This window comes from Dendrobates tinctorius, unplaced genomic scaffold (genome assembly GCF_039654945.1).
Source record: "Dendrobates tinctorius isolate UK_male_01 unplaced genomic scaffold, ASM3965494v1 ptg000011l, whole genome shotgun sequence".
Taxonomy (NCBI): domain Eukaryota; kingdom Metazoa; phylum Chordata; class Amphibia; order Anura; family Dendrobatidae; genus Dendrobates; species Dendrobates tinctorius.
Window position 1 is genome coordinate 80540282 of NW_027361679.1, and position 16827 is coordinate 80557108.

The 16827-nt window shown below is 45.6% G+C and overlaps 2 protein-coding genes across 3 annotated transcripts in view; both read right to left on the reverse strand.

Moving 5' to 3' along the window:
• Positions 1-3127: 3127 nt before the first annotated feature.
• MFHAS1 (multifunctional ROCO family signaling regulator 1) overlaps positions 3128-16827 on the reverse strand; it is a 162574-nt gene continuing 148874 nt past the window's right edge. Inside the window, exons 3-4 of one of the 2 annotated variants that reach the window (XM_073543662.1) lie at positions 3682-3776; positions 3128-3559 (exon numbers count right to left, since the gene is read on the reverse strand). The gene's annotated coding sequence lies outside the window, so the exon portion shown is untranslated. The remainder of the gene's footprint in view (positions 3560-3681; positions 3777-16827) is intronic. The other variant, XM_073543660.1, reaches the window with a different exon arrangement.
• LOC141048205 (uncharacterized) lies at positions 9301-16718 on the reverse strand. Its single transcript, XM_073543658.1, has 2 exons — positions 9710-16718; positions 9301-9546 (listed from the first exon to the last, which is right to left on the reverse strand). Exon 1 carries the CDS (start codon positions 13206-13208, stop codon positions 11970-11972), a length of 1239 nt encoding a protein of 412 aa, XP_073399759.1. The 5' UTR covers positions 13209-16718; the 3' UTR covers positions 9301-9546; positions 9710-11969.

The following is a 16827-nucleotide window of genomic DNA, read 5'->3' on the forward strand; positions in this document are numbered from 1 at the left end:
GTTCACAAGGAGTAAACTTAAGAAAATTCCAATATGTATTTGCTCAGCAATCCTGGCAGAAATCCAGGACAGAACCTTGGGTTTCCACCATGGATTCACAGTTGAAACTGCCTTGGTTAGTCCTATTTAGTTTGCCCAGAAACCACTTCAATAAATGTTATATAACTTGAAAGTTTTGGAAATGGCATAGAAAAAAACAAGAACATATGAATGGCAATGTGGTCTTGAAAGTGAAAATAATTCTACACATTTTGCATGGGGCATTTCAGTGGATTCTGCTCCAATGAGGCCCATCATGCATGTACTAAGAGGAGGAGAGCCGATTTATACAGGCTCATTAAACTGAGCCTAGTAAGAGGTTACGATTTTGCTCTCCCATGGTGGCATACCATAGCAAATAATCCGAGTTCGGAAATCTACTACAAAATCAATCTTTATAACATGGTTTTTAAGGGGTTGTCTGAAACTAACTTCATACTATATATCTAATGGCTTATTGACATATGATGGCTCCCTGACTATGATGCCCCCAAAAACTGTGGGGGGCAGCGGAGCGGAGCCTGCAGTTATTAACTTTATGAATGAAGCTGTCAATCTGACACGATCGCGGGTACCGATGGGTTGCCGTGATGGACGGTGGTCTGACGTGACTGTCATGACCGTACTCTTGTTAAAGCCAGACTGTAGCTGGTGTTCATAGGAGACCGTGATTCTTCCTATACAGAGCAATACTTTTTTTTCCACTTTCAACTGTATTTGTAAATCCAAGTTCACACTTGAGTATGACTGGTCTGCGGATGGCTGCGTACGTCCTCCCTTAAGCTCCGCCTACTTCCGCATGCGTCCTGCATACCCATCTTTCAAATTGGGTACACAGGGACATGCATTGTATGCGTATGTGTCTGCATACGGCGTTTTGACGTGCCCGCCGACTACACGGGAAAGCAACATGTTGCATTCCTGTGCAGTCGGCGGGCACATCAAAATGTTGCATGCGGATGCATCTGCATGCAACGCATGTCCCTGCTTACCCAATGTTAAAAAGATAGGTACATAGGACAACGCAGGATACATGCGGAAGTAGGCGGAGCTTAAGGGAGGACATCCGCAGCCATCCGCAAGTGTGAATTTAGCCTTACAAATACAGTTGAAAGTTAAAATTTTTTAAAAATGACAAAAATAAAAAAACAGAAAAGTTCAAATCATCACCATTTTCAACCATTAAAAATAAATAAAAAATACACATATTTGGTATCATTGTGTTCGTATAAATCAGACCTATCAAAATATAACAAATTAACCAGATTGGTAAAAGGCATAATGAGAAAAAAATCAAAACATTGACACACTGCAATAAATGCAATAAGAGGAAATCAAATTATCATATCTACTCCAAGATGGTACAAATTAAAAACTTCAGCTCAGGGCGCAAAAAGTAAGCCCTGATACAGGCCCATTGACCAAAAATTGAAAAAGTTTTGGGTGTCGAAAAATGGTAACAAAAGTGAAACCCCTTTTTTTTTTTTTTTTTTTTTTTTACAAATTTGTTTTTTTTCCACCACTTAAATATAAAAATAATTACTTCTGTTTGGTATCTGCGTAATCACACTGACCCGGAGAACCATATTACCAGGTCAGTTTTACAGTATAGTGAACAAGGTAAATACATGAAAAAGTAAATTGCAGAATTGGGATTTTTTTTTGGCATTTCATCACACTTGGAGTTTTTTTGCCGCTTTCAGTAAAACACATGATAAAATGGATGGTGTCAATCAAAGCAAACCGATGTCCCCCCCAAAAAAAGCCCTCATATTACTATGTGGACAGAACAAAAAAAAAGTTATAGCTCTTGGAAGGGGAGAAAAACAAGAAAGTGCAAAAATGGAAAATTGGCCCGTTAGGAAGGGGTTAATAATCTAACCTCTTTTCCATTGTACTTCAATTCAAAATTTCCTATCATTCCCTCTATGTCATTTTTTTTCTTTCTTACTTTTGATGACGATTAGTTTGAGTTCCCCAACATACACTGGGTATTCTCAAATACAATATCATGGGTGCTGTGGCTGCTCTCATTTGCAGCATACTTTTCTGCCCTGAAACGAAGCATCATCAGGGGTGGTCACTTACCATAGATTTTGTCACCACCAACCCCTGATGATATCCTGTTTCAGTATAAGTAGTATAAAAGACTTCAGATTCGTTCAGGCTGCACCCCATCTTCAGTTATTCACTGAAACAAGGCCTCATCAGGGGGAGGTAATAGAAGCAGGGTGAGTAACAGCAGCGCCACCCCACAACTTCTGTCACCGCCTTGAAAAGAATTGTCATCAAGGGGTGGTGATAGAAGCAAAGTGAGTGATAACAGTGCCGCTCCCTGATGACGATTTGCTTCAGGGTGGTGACAGAAGCATGATGACAGCACTCACCCTGCTTCTATCACTGTCCCCTGATGACGTTTCATTTCAATGAACAAGGTGGTGGGGACAGAAGGAAGTGTGGACTGAAGATGTCAGGTGGCATTAGAGAAGCTGTGATCACTTTTGCATCACCGCTATTGAAAAATGATGTCATCCAGGAACGAGGGTGAGTGAAAGAAGCTGTGGTAAATGACCTCAAGGCCGACACTCCCTTTTTAGGGCTGAAAAGGAAGCAATGGGAGTGAGAGCTGCCCAATAATAATGATCCAATTGAGAATACCCAGTGCTCAAAAAAATAAAAATCATACAGAGAGTTGGAGTATAGAGGGAAAAAAAGCAGGGGATTTTGAAGTGAAGTACATTAGAAAAGTGGTTAGATTAATAAATTATATAGACAGCCCCTTTAAGTAATAGGCACTTAAAGTCAGATTTGTGTTGAAAATATTTTCTAAAACAATTGAGATGGCCGTGGGACAAGAATAATGGGGAGAGCGGAAAAAGCTGCTGCCAAACCAAAATAACATACCGATGTTAGGTCAACATATATATTGTGATCACCATATGATGCATTCTCTATGGCTTTGGCTGGCATTTATCTAAAATTTAGAATAGGATGTATTTTGGTATATGGAATTGTACATATAGTTTTCTTGTCGTTATGCATTCCCTTAAACAGAAAAAGTACACATCACTGCCACACCCATACGGGGTTTTGTGAGATGTATAAAATTTAATGTGCTTTTTGAGCTGAATATTTAAAAAGAAAATGATGATTTTTTTCGTTCAAGTCAAACACTAGTGAACTTTAGTGGATTTTGCCTTACATTGAAGAAGCATGTCGTCACAATACTACAATGTTACATGTTATGGCTTATAAGTGCATGGCAAGCAAATCCCTGAGAAGCCATTAACATAGCCATTTGTTGAATTCCCGCCACTGACACATAACAGCTGAATGATATCTATACAGTGGAGTAAGCACATTTACCCAACACCAATAACAATCTTTATTGTCCATAAAAGTCCATCTTTAAATTAAAACTTGAAAGAAAATAAAAGTTCACGTCGTATCCAGGGATGCAGCGCATCCATTTCTGCCATGAACCGTACACTGTAATAAATTAATAAATTCTTCATGTTTCCTGTAGAAAAAGAAGACAGATATTAGGAAAGAAATTAAGAAAACAAATATAAATAAAGTCTCCTATATTAGCACCAGGAAAGGTAAAACTCATATCACAGATAGCCTAAAAGAAGAACTTACTGATTTTTAACTCCTAAATTACCATGTTAACCCGCTTTGATGTTCATATGAGGAATTTTTGAGGTTTTTTTTTCCACTTCAGGTTTTGAAGAGTGCTTGATGGGTAAAAAAAAAAAAAAAAAAAAAAAAAGAGAGCTCGTGTCAATTCTTTGTAGCGGACCCTTAAAGAAAACCTCTCCAAACCAGGCACCAAGGTCCCCTTCACACATCCATGTTTCCGGTATGTGTGGCATCTGTTTTCACACGTACCAGAGACATGTACACACCCATTATAATATATGGGGCTGTGCAAATGTTTGTGTGACCCACACGTAAGCATGTCCTCATACACACATGGATGACATAAGTATGACATCCGTGTGACATGAACTGGAACAGAATGCGGAATAGAAATGAAAGATTTTTAGGTGTAAAAGATGTGCAGACAGACAGTTGGATTCGAAGGACTATGGCGGACCTGCGTGGGATTTTTTTTTAAATAAAGTTGTGAACCAGGGAAAGTGTCAAGATATGTTTATTTAAATAAAGTATGTTTTTTGTGTGTTTGGAAAATTCATAGCTCACATCAACCAAAAGCCCCTTTACCACAGCATCAGGTCAATAGGGAAAAGCGAAGTCGAAGTGCCAGAATTAGAGCATCTAATGTGATGCAACACTTCTGGGGTGGCTGAGGGCTGGTATTTTTAGGCTGGGAAGAGCCCAATAACCAGGGACCTTCTCAGCCTGATAATATCATCTCACAGCCGTCTGCTTTACCTTTGCTGGTTACCAAAATGGGGGGGAGCCCAAGTCATTTTATTGCTTTATTTCTTTGTTAGGTTAATTCATGTACAGTAAACTACAAAAGTATGGCTGTGATTATATAGCTCACGGCGATCTATCAATCATCTATTTACGCCATATATATAGATCCATCTATCTATACCTTTACAAATCTTTAAGGCTATGCGCCCACGTATGCAGAAAATTCCTGACTAAAGACTGGACTCCTTCCCAGGAAAAACGCATTTTTTTTGCGCGTTTATGCGTTTTTTTCCGGAGCATCCACATTCTCATAAAATATAGTTGGAAATGCATTTTTTCTGCAAAATTAATGAACAGGCTGCGTTTTTTTTTTGCGGAAAAAAACGCATCATGTGCACAAAAATTGCAGGATGCATTATAAGAATGGGATGCTTAATATACGCGTTTAAGCGTTTTTGCATGGAAAAAAAACGCTTAAAAACGCTTATGTGAGCACACAGCCTCAAACCTAAACCTAAATTCTGTAATTTTTTTATCCTGTATTATTTTCCGGTACGTGTCACACAGATGGCACATGGATGATACGGATGGCCAAAAGAAAAACCCCCGCTATCACTTCACCAGTGACTGTCACACAATAAAAAATTATTCAACTTAGCCAAACAGCCCTAGTTCTTATGGACGCTCTAAGCCCTATAATGCAGTACACCGAGACGCTCTGCGCCCTATATCCAGTACACCGAGATACTCTGCGCCCTATATCCACAGTACACCGAGACGCTCTTATCCCTATAATGCAGTACACCGAGACACTCTCATCCCTATAATGCAGTACACCGAGACGCTCTCATCCCTATAATGCAGTACACCGAGACGCTCTAAGCCCTATAATGCAGTACACCGAGACGCTCTAAGCCCTATAATGCAGTACACCGAGACGCTCTAAGCCCTATAATGCAGTACACCGAGACGCTCTAAGCCCTATAATGCAGTACACCGAGACGCTCTAAGCCCTATAATGCAATACACCGAGACGCTCTAAGCCCTATAATGCAGTACACCGAGACGCTCTAAGCCCTATAATGCAGTACACCGAGACGCTCTAAGCCCTATAATGCAGTACACCGAGACGCTCTAAGCCCTATAATGCAGTACACCGAGACGCTCTAAGCCCTATAATGCAATACACCGAGACGCTCTAAGCCCTATAATGCAGTACACCGAGACGCTCTAAGCCCTATAATGCAGTACACCGAGACGCTCTAAGCCCTATAATGCAGTACACCGAGACGCTCTAAGCCCTATAATGCAGTACACCGAGACGCTCTAAGCCCTATAACGCAGTACACCGAGACACTCTAAGCCCTATAATGCAATACACCGAGAAGCTCTAAGCCCTATAATGCAGTACACCGAGATGCTCTAAGCCCTATAATGCAGTACACCGAGATGCTTTGCGACTTACATCCAAGTACACCGAGACGCTCTGCGCCCTATCTCAAACATATAAACGAAGGGTCTAGTGTGGCTAAAGAGTGTGTGCGTGATTTACATCTGCCCATAAGAACTAGTGCTGTTTGACCAAGTGTGAACAATCATTTTTATTGTATGACAGAGTCACTGGTGAAGTGATAGTGGGGAGATATGTGTCACTGCGCACAATGGCGTCAGTGATGTAAAACCAGAATAGTTTCCTCCAGCACACTACGTGCTGGGACGGTTATTTTAAAGTTATATTATGGGCTGGTTTTAGTGTACATTCATAGAGTGGGAGGAGAAGTGTCCACTGTATCTCCACCTGCAGTGTCCTGACAGGACCTGTGTGATGTCGAGATCATGTGATCAATCACGTGATGGAGGAGTCACATGGGCTGTGCTTAAATGGCTGACTGCCAAAGTTTTCAGTGTTCAGCGTGTGCCTGGAGAGAGAGCACTCTAGGAAATTGTGTGCTAAATCTGAACGGTGGAAATTGCTGTCTGTGAGCGGGCTAATCCCCACTAGGAAAAGAACGGTGTTTCTTTTTGTTTCTTTGTTTTGGCAGTCTTTATTTTCCCCAAGCTGGGTTTATGCTGTTTTCAATAAACCAAGCATTTTCTTAAAGAGACAGTGTTCCGGTTACACCTCTGTGTCCAGTCGAGTGAGCTGCTCTACCACAATTGATACACTTCACTAGACAAATCTGTGGTTTTTACATTATCCGCCGCTAGCTGGTTGTATACGTACAAGCGCCACTGTACATTTATCCAGGATAATTATTACACCTGCTACATTTGGGGATAGGATCTTGGAGATGGGAATACCTCTTTAAAGGAGCAGAACCGAGATTAGCATTTTTTCCCCCTCTATTAGCAAATAGCAATGTGTATGCAGAGAACGTAGCAAAATACTTACTGGTCCCCATCTTCTGCCGTTTCCAGCTCCGCTCTGGCGTCACACGACTGCATTTGTGACCTACCGAATCACACAGTATCTGCTGCGTGGAGCGGAGATCACTTCCTCAATGTAAGTCTATGGGACTCAGAACAAGACTAAAGCCTCAATCTGAGTCTTATAGACTTACATTGAAAAAGCTGAATAAAGTGACCTCCGCTCCACACAGCAGACACTGTGTGATTTGGTAGGTCACAAATGCACATGTGCATACACATTACGAGTTTCTAATACAGGGGAAAATTAATAAAAAAACAAAAAACTTACGAGTGCTCCTTTAAGCTCTAAGGACTCATTCAGATGTGTCTTTTCATGTAAAAAAATGGTACGAGTGTCAGAGTTTTGGATCAGAGTTTCATCAGTGTTTGGTCATACCCAGTTTTTACCGTCAGGGATTTTCTCATATGAATAAATAAATACATTACAAAACTTCTCCTGTCCATTACAGTGCTTTTCACGGAACCATAAGTTTGATTGGGTATTTTTCATCCATGTTGCCGGTAAAAAAAAAAAAAAAAAATACCGTATATACTCGATATAAGCCGACCCGTGTATACGTGTATAAGCCGACCCTCCTTAATTTTGCCACAAAAAACAGGGAAAACGTATCGCCTCGTGTATAAGCCGAGGGTGGTGCTGCACAAGGGTTAATGGTGGTCCAAAAAGATGCTCCATAGATAAATACCCCCATAAAATGCTGCAAAAGGGTTAATGGTGGCCCAACAAGATGCTCCAAGGACAAATACCCCCATATATTGCTGCATAAGGGTTAATGTTGTCCCAAGTAGATGTTATATACATAAATACCCCCATATGCTGTACAAGGGTTAATGGTGGCCCAAGTAGAAGCTCCATACATAAATACCCCCCCCATATGATGCACAGGGGTTAATGGTGGCCCAAGTAGAAGCTCCATACATAAAATACCCCCCATATGTTGCACAGGGGTTAATAGTGGCCCAAGTAGATGCTCCATATATAAACACCCCCATATGCTGCACAAGGGTTAATGGTGGCCCAAGTAGATGCTCCATATATAAACACCCCCATATGCTGCACAAGGGTTAATGGTGGCCCAAGTAGATGCTCCATATATAAACACCACCCATGTGCTGCAAAAAAAAAAAAAAAAAAAAAAAGACACACTCACCTCTCCATCGCTGGGGGCCAGGCGCCGGTGTAGCCGCTGGTTCAGGCCCCCGGCACTGGCTATATTTACCGTTCCCGGTTCCATCGCTGTCTCCCGGGTCCTGTGCAGTGACGTTAGCAGAGGGCGCACACTGACTACGTCACCGCGCCCTCCGCTAAATGTCACAGCCAGTGGACCGGGGAGACAGCGATGGAACGGGGAGTAAGTATTGCTCTGCTCCCCGTCATACACACCGCCCTCCTGGCGCCCGGTCTCTTCAGTCCCTGCTTCCAGCATGATGTCGGCGTCCAAGCTGTTCCTGCATTCAGCGGTCACGTGGTACCGCTCATTAAATATGTGCATATTCATGCATTTAATGAGCGGTACCACGTGACCGCTGAATGCAGGAACAGCTGGGACACTGAGATCATGGGGGAAGCAGGGGGGCTGCAGAGACCGTGCCAGGAGGGGGGAGTATGGTCTCTGACACGCCCCACTCCCCCTCCCCAGCCAACCCCGTATATGACTCGTGTATAAGCCGAGAGGGGGACTTTCAGCCCCCCAAAAACGGGCTGAAAATCTCGGCTTGTACACGAGTATATACGGTATGTGTCCGTAATTTCAGCACGGATACACAATCCCCCAAAAAACACATCTGATCTGAATAGACTATAATGAGTTCTAATTAGTAAATGAGTGAACGTGCTCGGACAAGACGCTATCCGAGCACACTTGTGTACTAACCGATTGTCTTCGGCGTCCTTGAAAAATATGTTCGAGTCTCTGCGGCTGCATGTCTCGCGCCTGTTACACAGCCGTAACACATGCAGGGATGTCTGCTTGTTTGTTAGGCAATCCCTGCATGTATTGAGGCTGTCAGTTGCGAGACATGCAAAAAAAAAAAAAGGAGAGAAAAAGACTAGGCTAATGATGGTATGCACATCCCAATAGGCAATAAAAAAACCTTTATTTCATATTGGATACAATAAGCTAAAAACATTTAAAATACAAACAAAGAACCAATGACCCAGACACCCCCTAAAAACAGGTAATATGAACATAAGATGTGGCCCATATTGGACTTCATAGCCACCCGTAAGCAGGCACATATCATGCAATTCTACATAACAAGACAGCCGTGTACATTGCAGGCAAAGATAAGGCAGAATGACAGACTTGATATCAAGCATATAATAAATGTAAGAAAATTTATAAATCCTAACTGCTCTAAAGCATGTGGAACTAACCACAGAATGAAATTGCCTAGTGCAAAAGACGCCCAAGAATGGCTGAAATTGTAAAGTTGCAGTGGATTCATAATGAGCAAATTAGAACCACCAGATACAGGTCAGAGCAGCAAGAGTCCCAAAGGGGTTAAAGAAAGGGGGTGGGAGGCAGGCCCCACACATATCGCTGCTGCGACTAGCGGCTTCGTCAGGGGAAGTGAGTCCAATATTGAAAAGAGTAGATTTAAATACCTGTACCAATGATCAGAGAGGCGGAGTGATGCACAGCAAAGACACCTGGAACTCGTGGACGCACCAGCGTTACAGCTGTATCACTGGAAGTAATAATCAGACATCTTAACAACAGCACATGCGCACTGTATGACACTGGTCAGAAAGTTTATCATGGTGGCCATAGTAACGGCCGCACGTGCCCATATCATGCCACAGACTGCAAACAAGGCTGCCTCCAAACACAAAAAATAGAATTAGACTTACCGGTTATTCGTTTCTAGGAACCTTCCACGACAGCCACCTTGGAGGTTGTTTTCCCGCCCTAATAGGGGACAGGAACACAAAAAGGTTAAAATAACCCTCCCCTTCCTGCTACCTCAGTGCTTTTTCTGAATGTATTAGCATGAATAGTTACCACCAGTAGAGCAGGAATCATCAGGTAAACATATTAAATAGGGAGGGAAATTCGTGCTGTCGTGGAAGGTTCCTAGAAACCGAATCACCGGTAAGTCTAATTCTATTTTCTCTAGTCACCTTCCACGACTGCCACCTTGGAGTCATGCAAACGTTAATTTTTTAGGGAGGGACTACGGCTTGCAAGACGCGTCTGCCGAACGTCAGATCCCTATTGAAATCCAGTCTATAGTGTCTGGTAAAGGTGTGCACAGAGGACCAGGTGGCTGCTCTGAATATCTGCTCCGAAGACATATTTCCTCTTGCTGCCCAGGAAGTAGTGGCTGATCGAGTGGAGTGGGCTTTTAACGATCCGGGAGGAGAGAGATGTCTTGAAGAATATGCCAGAGAGATGGACTGCTTGATCCAACCCGCTATCGTGTTCTTTGCCGCTTTCTTCCCCTTATTTCTTCCCGAATACTGAAGGAACAGGTTCTGATCAATTCTCCAATCCTTGGTTGCCTCGAGGTAGCGGAGAACTACCCTGCGGACATCCAAGGTATGAAATTTTCCTTCCTTCGGACTAGAAGGATTTGGGCAAAATGAAGGCAACACAATATCTTGACTTCTATGAAAGTCTGACACCACTTTGGGCATAAAGGAGGGGTCTAGATGCAGTACTATACTGTCTGAATTGAGTAGGAGGTAAGGTTCCTGTACTGAAAGGGCCTGTAGCTCCCCCACCCGTCTAGCCGATGTGATTGCCACCAGAAACACCATTTTAAGTGTGAGAATTTTTAATGGGATTTCTGACAGGGGTTCAAACGGGGCCTGTGTTAGGCTATTGAGCACTAAATTAAGATCCCAGGGAGGAACCCGATTAGGGAGCGAAGGGCGAATTCTGCCTGCCGCTGTCATGAACTGCTTGACCCAGCGGTGTTTGGCTAGGTCTTGGTCAAAAAAAGAACTAAAGGCAGATACCTGTATTTTCAACGTACTTGGAGTAAGCCCTAGATCTAAGGCTATGTGCACACGTAGTTTTTTTGGTGTGCGGATTTTGTAGAGAAAACCGCAGGTAAATCCACAGGACAAAAGTCCTGCGGTTTATCTGAGGCTTTGCCATGCGGTTTTACACCTCATATTGGATGTGTTTCTGCACCAAACAATTGACATGCTGCGGATTGTAAACCGCAGCAAAACCGCGCGGAAAAATCCGCAGCGTGTGCACAGCTTTTTTTAATTTCCATAGGAAATAAAGGTACTGTACAACTCAGCAGAATCTGCTGCGGACCAGCAGCTGCAGAAACGCTGCGGAACCGCAGCAGAATCCGCACCGTGTACACATACCCTAACCCTTTCTGCAGGAAGTCTAGTATTTGGGCAATATTTGGGTGGGTGGGGTCAGGGGCCCCCGGAAGGCACCAGGAGGAAAAATGTTTCCATACTTTGCTGTAAATTGCATTTGTTACCGGCTTTCTAACTTTTGAAGGGTCCGGATTACCTCATCCGACAACCCTTTGGCCCTCAGAATGTTGGCCTCAATATCCAAGCTGCTAGACATAACTTGGTTGGGTTCGGGTGTAGTAATGGACCCTGGAAAAGGAGGTTGGTTTTCTGGGGTAGAAGCAAGGGACCTTCCTGGGCCATGTCCAACAGAGCACTGTACCAGCTTCGTCCTGGCCACATGGGAGCCACCAGGATTGTCGTGACCCCGTCCGCTCTGATCTTTTGTAACGTATTTGCCAGCATTGGGATTGGTGGAAAGGTGTAGGCCAGTCTGAAGACCCATGGATGGGCAAATGCATCCGTCCCCTGGGCTCCGTACGTGGGACTGAGAGAGAAATAGTTTGCCGCTTTTGCATTTTGCGCATTCGCGAACAGGTCGACCTCTGGGTCTCCCCATATCGAGGCTAGAGCCTGGAAGACCTCTTGGTTTAGACACCATTCTCCTGGATGGACGTCCTTCCTGCTCAGGAAGTCTGCCTGGATGTTTTCCGACCCCTTCAAGTGTACTGCAGAAATGGATAACAGGTGCTTCTCTTTCCAGAGGAAGATCCTTGCTGCTACCTTCTTTAGACTGGTGTACCTTGTGCCCCCTTGGTGTCTGAGATATGCCACCATGGTCACGTTGTCAGAGTATATCCGAACATGATGGTTCTTGATAAGGGTTGATGCGGCCTTCAGTGACTCTTCCACCGCCGTCAACTCCCTTAGGATCGAAGATTCGGATCTTATGTTCTGGGGCCACTTCCCCTGGAAGTATGAATCCTCGACCACGGCTCCCCAGCCTCTCAGACTGGCATCGGTACATAATATTCTTAGAGGAAGCTGATCTCAGCTTACTCCTCGCCTCAGGTTTCGGTAGCTCAGCCACCATCAGATGGTCGATTTTACATGTCCTGGAAGTGGAACACTCTTTGATAGGTTGTTTGGGCGCTTCCTCGCGTTTATCAGGATGTATGACTGGAGGACTCGCGTGTGAGCTTGTGCCCAGAATACCGCCTGAATGCACACTGTCAGGGAACCCAGGATGGACATGGTGTCCATCAGCGTCGGTGCCCTTTGGTCTCTGAACCGGATTATTCTCTGCCGAAGGTCTTTTTGACGATCTTCGGGAAGAAAGGAAGTCCTCTTTTCTGAATCCAAGAGGATCCCCAGGAATTTTTTCCTCGGGGAAGGATAGAGGGCCGACTTCTGGAGATTCGGTTTCCACCCTAGGGTTTCGAGTATCTGTAGGCTTCTTGATACGTCCTGGTTCAGTCGGGTTACCGATGGGGCGACGATCAGCAGATCGTCTAGATACAGCACAATGCATATCCCCTGAAGCCGAATGGAGATGACTGCTTCCTTCATGATCTTCGTGAACACCTTTGGTGCTGGGGATACACCAAACGGCAGGGCATTGAACTGGAGGTGGCTGATTCCTTGGTCGTGGGAGATCGAACCTCAGGAACTTCCGGTGGTCTGGATGAATGGGAACGTGATAATACGCGTCCCTTAGATCTATTGTAGCCATCTGCCAGCCTCGTCCAATAAGAGGGATCGCTGATTTCACTGACTCCATCTTGAACCTTCGGTACTTGATGAAGTGGTTCAGGGGCTTTAGGTCTATTATGAGCCTGTGCTTTCCTGAGGGTTTCTTTATCAGGCACAGGCGAGAGTAATGGCCTCTGCCCGCCTCTTGTGGAGGTACATACGAGACCACTCCTTCCGGTAGAAGTGCTTCTATCTGAAGCAACAGGACTTTTTGCAGGCTTGGGGACTGTGCCGGGGTAATTCTTAGGGCATGCTGGGGGGGAGCTCGAACTCCAGTTTCAGCCCAAATTGTATAGTGTGCAGGACCCACCGGTTCGAGGTCGTGGCCTGCCATTGGGCAAGAAACTGTGTGAGTCGACCCCCGACCCGGGAGTCACTGCTTCTCCGGGGGCTGCTGCTTTTGGGGCACAAGGATGTTTCTCCCTTTACCCCCTTTCGGGTAGCTCCAACGACCCGTCTTGCCATTCCCTCTGAATGCTTTCTGAGAGCTCTGTTCTCTTGAGGGACGAAAAAAACGCTTTTTGGTGGATTTCTGTTCTGGCAGTGACTTATTCTTGTCGGAAGCCTTCTCAAGGATATCATCCAGGACAGGCCCGAACACGTGGTGCCCCTGGAAGGGGATGGCGCAGAGTTTCGTCTTGGAGGTGATGTTGCCCCCCCCACGACCTCAGCCACAAGGCTCTCCTGGCCGAGTTTGAAAGGACTAGGGACCTTGCTGCCACCCGTACCGTTTCTCCTGAAGCATCAGCTAAATAACCTGTTGCCTTCTGGAGGATTGACAGGGAGTCTAAGATTTCCTCTCTTGGGGTACCCCCCGATAGGTGGTCTTCCAACGTACGTAGCCAAAAAAACAAAGATCTGGCTTCGCAGGTGGAAGCAATATTTGCTTTGAGCAGGTTCGTAGAAGCTTCCCAGGACTTTTTAAGGTGGCTTTCTATTTTGCGATCCATCGGATCTTTCAATTGGGAAGCATCCTCAAAAGGGCAAGGAAGTTTTCTTAGTGACCTTAGACACTTGGACGTCTATCTTAGGGATCTCCCAAATAGAACTATCACCTTCTAGGGGAAACTGATTTTTTAGCTCAGAAGGCACCGTAAGTGCCTTCTCGGGGGAGGACCACTCCTGAGCTATTAGGTCCTGTATAACCTCATGAACCGGGAAACCCTTTCTACCTCTGAGTTTCAACACTCCAAACATCTCATCCTGGACTGAGAGCCTGACCTCCTCCTACTCCAACCCCATGGTATTTCTTACCATGGAGACTAACTCATCCATATCCTCCGAGGAGAAATAGTATTTTTTTGCATCTTGACTGGAGGCGGACGTGGAGCCCTCATTTTCCCAAATATCCTCTGATCCTGAGGAACAGACTTCTCCCGAGTCTGAGTCGGCTTCCATAGGAGCCCCTTTCCTCTTTTGTGGGGCAGGGCCCTGGCCACCGGGGTTTGGGCTGCTATGGAGGTTTTAACCTCCTGCCTAATGAGTTTTTATGCTGTCAAACAGGGAGGGTTGCTCGGTACGCAGGATATTTTGCGTACAAGGTTGGCATAACTTCTTTTTGTAGTCAGAAGGAAACCTGGCACCACATATACCACACTTGCGGGGGTTTTTAGGGGTAGAGGCCTTGTCTTCCTGCAAGAAGAAAAGGCTTGCTCAGACCTGTGGCACCAACTAATTGACAGGCAAGGGGCTGGCCCTGCTACTCACTGTAGGAGGGGGAACGCTGGGCTCCGCAGATGCTAAAGTTGAGGGCTTCTCACCATCCATGTCTCCACACACCACAGACACACTGCGCTTACCTGGAGCTGCTGCACCCTTTTAAGGATGATGCTGCGTTCGTTTACTGGGTGCTCATCCCTCCTCCCCTGTCCCTGGGGAGGATACCGCTCGACCCCCGCCGCCATTGGATTCATTTCCCGGGTCCCCTGGGTGCCGGCGCGCGTTTCCCCCTCACAGGACGCCAGAGGCTGCAAACCGGAAGTGCACGTCACTCCCACTTCTGGTCGATTGCCCGCCCCCTCAGAAGCGCGCGCACCTCCAATGCGGCGCTGGGAGGAAGGAGGAAGCCGGGGAGCTATGCAGGACCCCGGCAGGCACCATACCGCCCCGCTTTACCCCAGAGGGCGCTGGAGGGGCGGCAGAAGTCCCGAGTCACACCATGGTGGAGACGGGAACAGCCCATGGAGGAGGAGAGGCGAACCCCCCGACCTCGGCTGCCCAGCTCGGTGAGTACATAGGGGCTCCGCTCGCTGGCCACGGCAGCCCCTTGTGACCTCTTCATGCCCCGATAGGAGACAGGAAAAACACTGAGGTAGCAGGAAGGGGAGGGTTATTTAACCTCTTTGTGTTCCTGGCTCCTATTAGGGCGGGGAGACAACCTCCAAGGTGGCTGTCGTGGAAGGTGACTAGAGAAATATGGACAGATGCAGAAGTTTATTTGTAGTGGTCTAGGTAATAGCCATGAAAAAAAAAGAAAGAAAAAAAAAAAAAAAAGAAGAAGGTTTATATAAAATGTAGGAGGCCGGAATCACGGCTATGCTGTCACCGTCGCAATAGCTCATGCGTGCTACGTATTAATGGCCCAAAGATAGTATCAGCCTTGCTTACACTGGTCAGAGAATTTACTCTGGCGTTAATAATGACGGCCGTGCGTGCGCACAAAATGCCACAGGCAGCAATCCATGGCCCAAAGGTAGTGACAGCCGTGCATACACTGGTCAGAGCGTTTGCTGTAGCGGTCATAGCAACGGTCGCACAAAAAGTCACAAGCGGCAAGCAGGGCTGCCCCCGGAGCAAAAATCCAGAAATGCTCAGAAATCTGTGCATGATGGCCCAAGTGATGGACATAACGGCCACATGTGCACGTGAAAAAAATATACACCAGGGTCAAAGCTATATCATCAAGATGGTAATCAGTCATCATGCACATTATGCATAGATAACCCAGGAGTTTGTTGCAGGAGGCGATGGTGACAGCATAGCTGTGATTCCCGCCTCCTACATTTTTAGACCACTAAAAATAAACTGCGTCTGTCCATATTTTTGTGTTTGGAGGCAGCCTTGTTTGCAGTCTGTGGCATGATATGGGCACGTGCGGCCGTTACTATGGCCACCATGATAAACTTTCTGACCAGTGTCATACAGAGCGCATGTGCTGTTAGGATGTCTGATTATTACTTCCAGTGATACAGCTGTAACGCTGACGCGTCCACGAGTTCCAGGTGTCTTTGCTGTGCATCGCTCCGCCTCTCTGATCATTGGTACAGGTATTTAAACCTACTCTTTTCAATATTGGACTCACTTCCCCTGACGAAGCCGCTAGTCGCAGCGGCGATATGCGTGGGGCCTGCCTCCCACCCCCTTTCTTTAACCCCTTTGGGACTCTTGCTGCTCTGACCTGTATCTGGTGGTTCTAATTTGCTCATTATGCATCCACTGCAACTTTGCAATTTCAGCCATGGTATAACCATTCTTGGGAGTCTTTTGCACTAGGCAATTTCATTCTGTGGTTAGTTCCACATGCTTTAGAGCAGTTAGGATTTATAAATTTTCTTACATTTAGGCTGGGTTCACACGTAGCGGAACTCTCGCGGAAAGTACCGCGAGAGTTCCGGAATTCCATTCCGCTGGAAAATCGCATTTTAAATTCCCACGATTTTCCCATGGAAAAACTAGCATTTTGCAAGCGTAATTAGCTTGAAAAATGCTAGCGTTTTCCAAGCGATCTGGAGCATCGCTTGGAGAACTGATTGACAGGTTGGTCACACTCGTCAAACATAGTGTTTGACGAGTGTGACCAACCTTTTACTACTGATCCTGCCTATGAAGCATCAGTAGTAAAAGATAAAATGTAAAAAATAATAAAAAATGGTGTTATTCTTACCTTCCGACGTCCCGCGCAGCCTTCCCGCCTCTCTCCACGCTTTCGTTCCCAGTAATCCTTTGCGACAATT

What these genes read in the sequence shown, in the direction of transcription:
- LOC141048205 (XM_073543658.1), bottom strand. Translation starts at nt 13,208, where the DNA reads ATGGCAGGCCACGACCTCGAACCGGTGGGTCCTGCACACTATACAATT.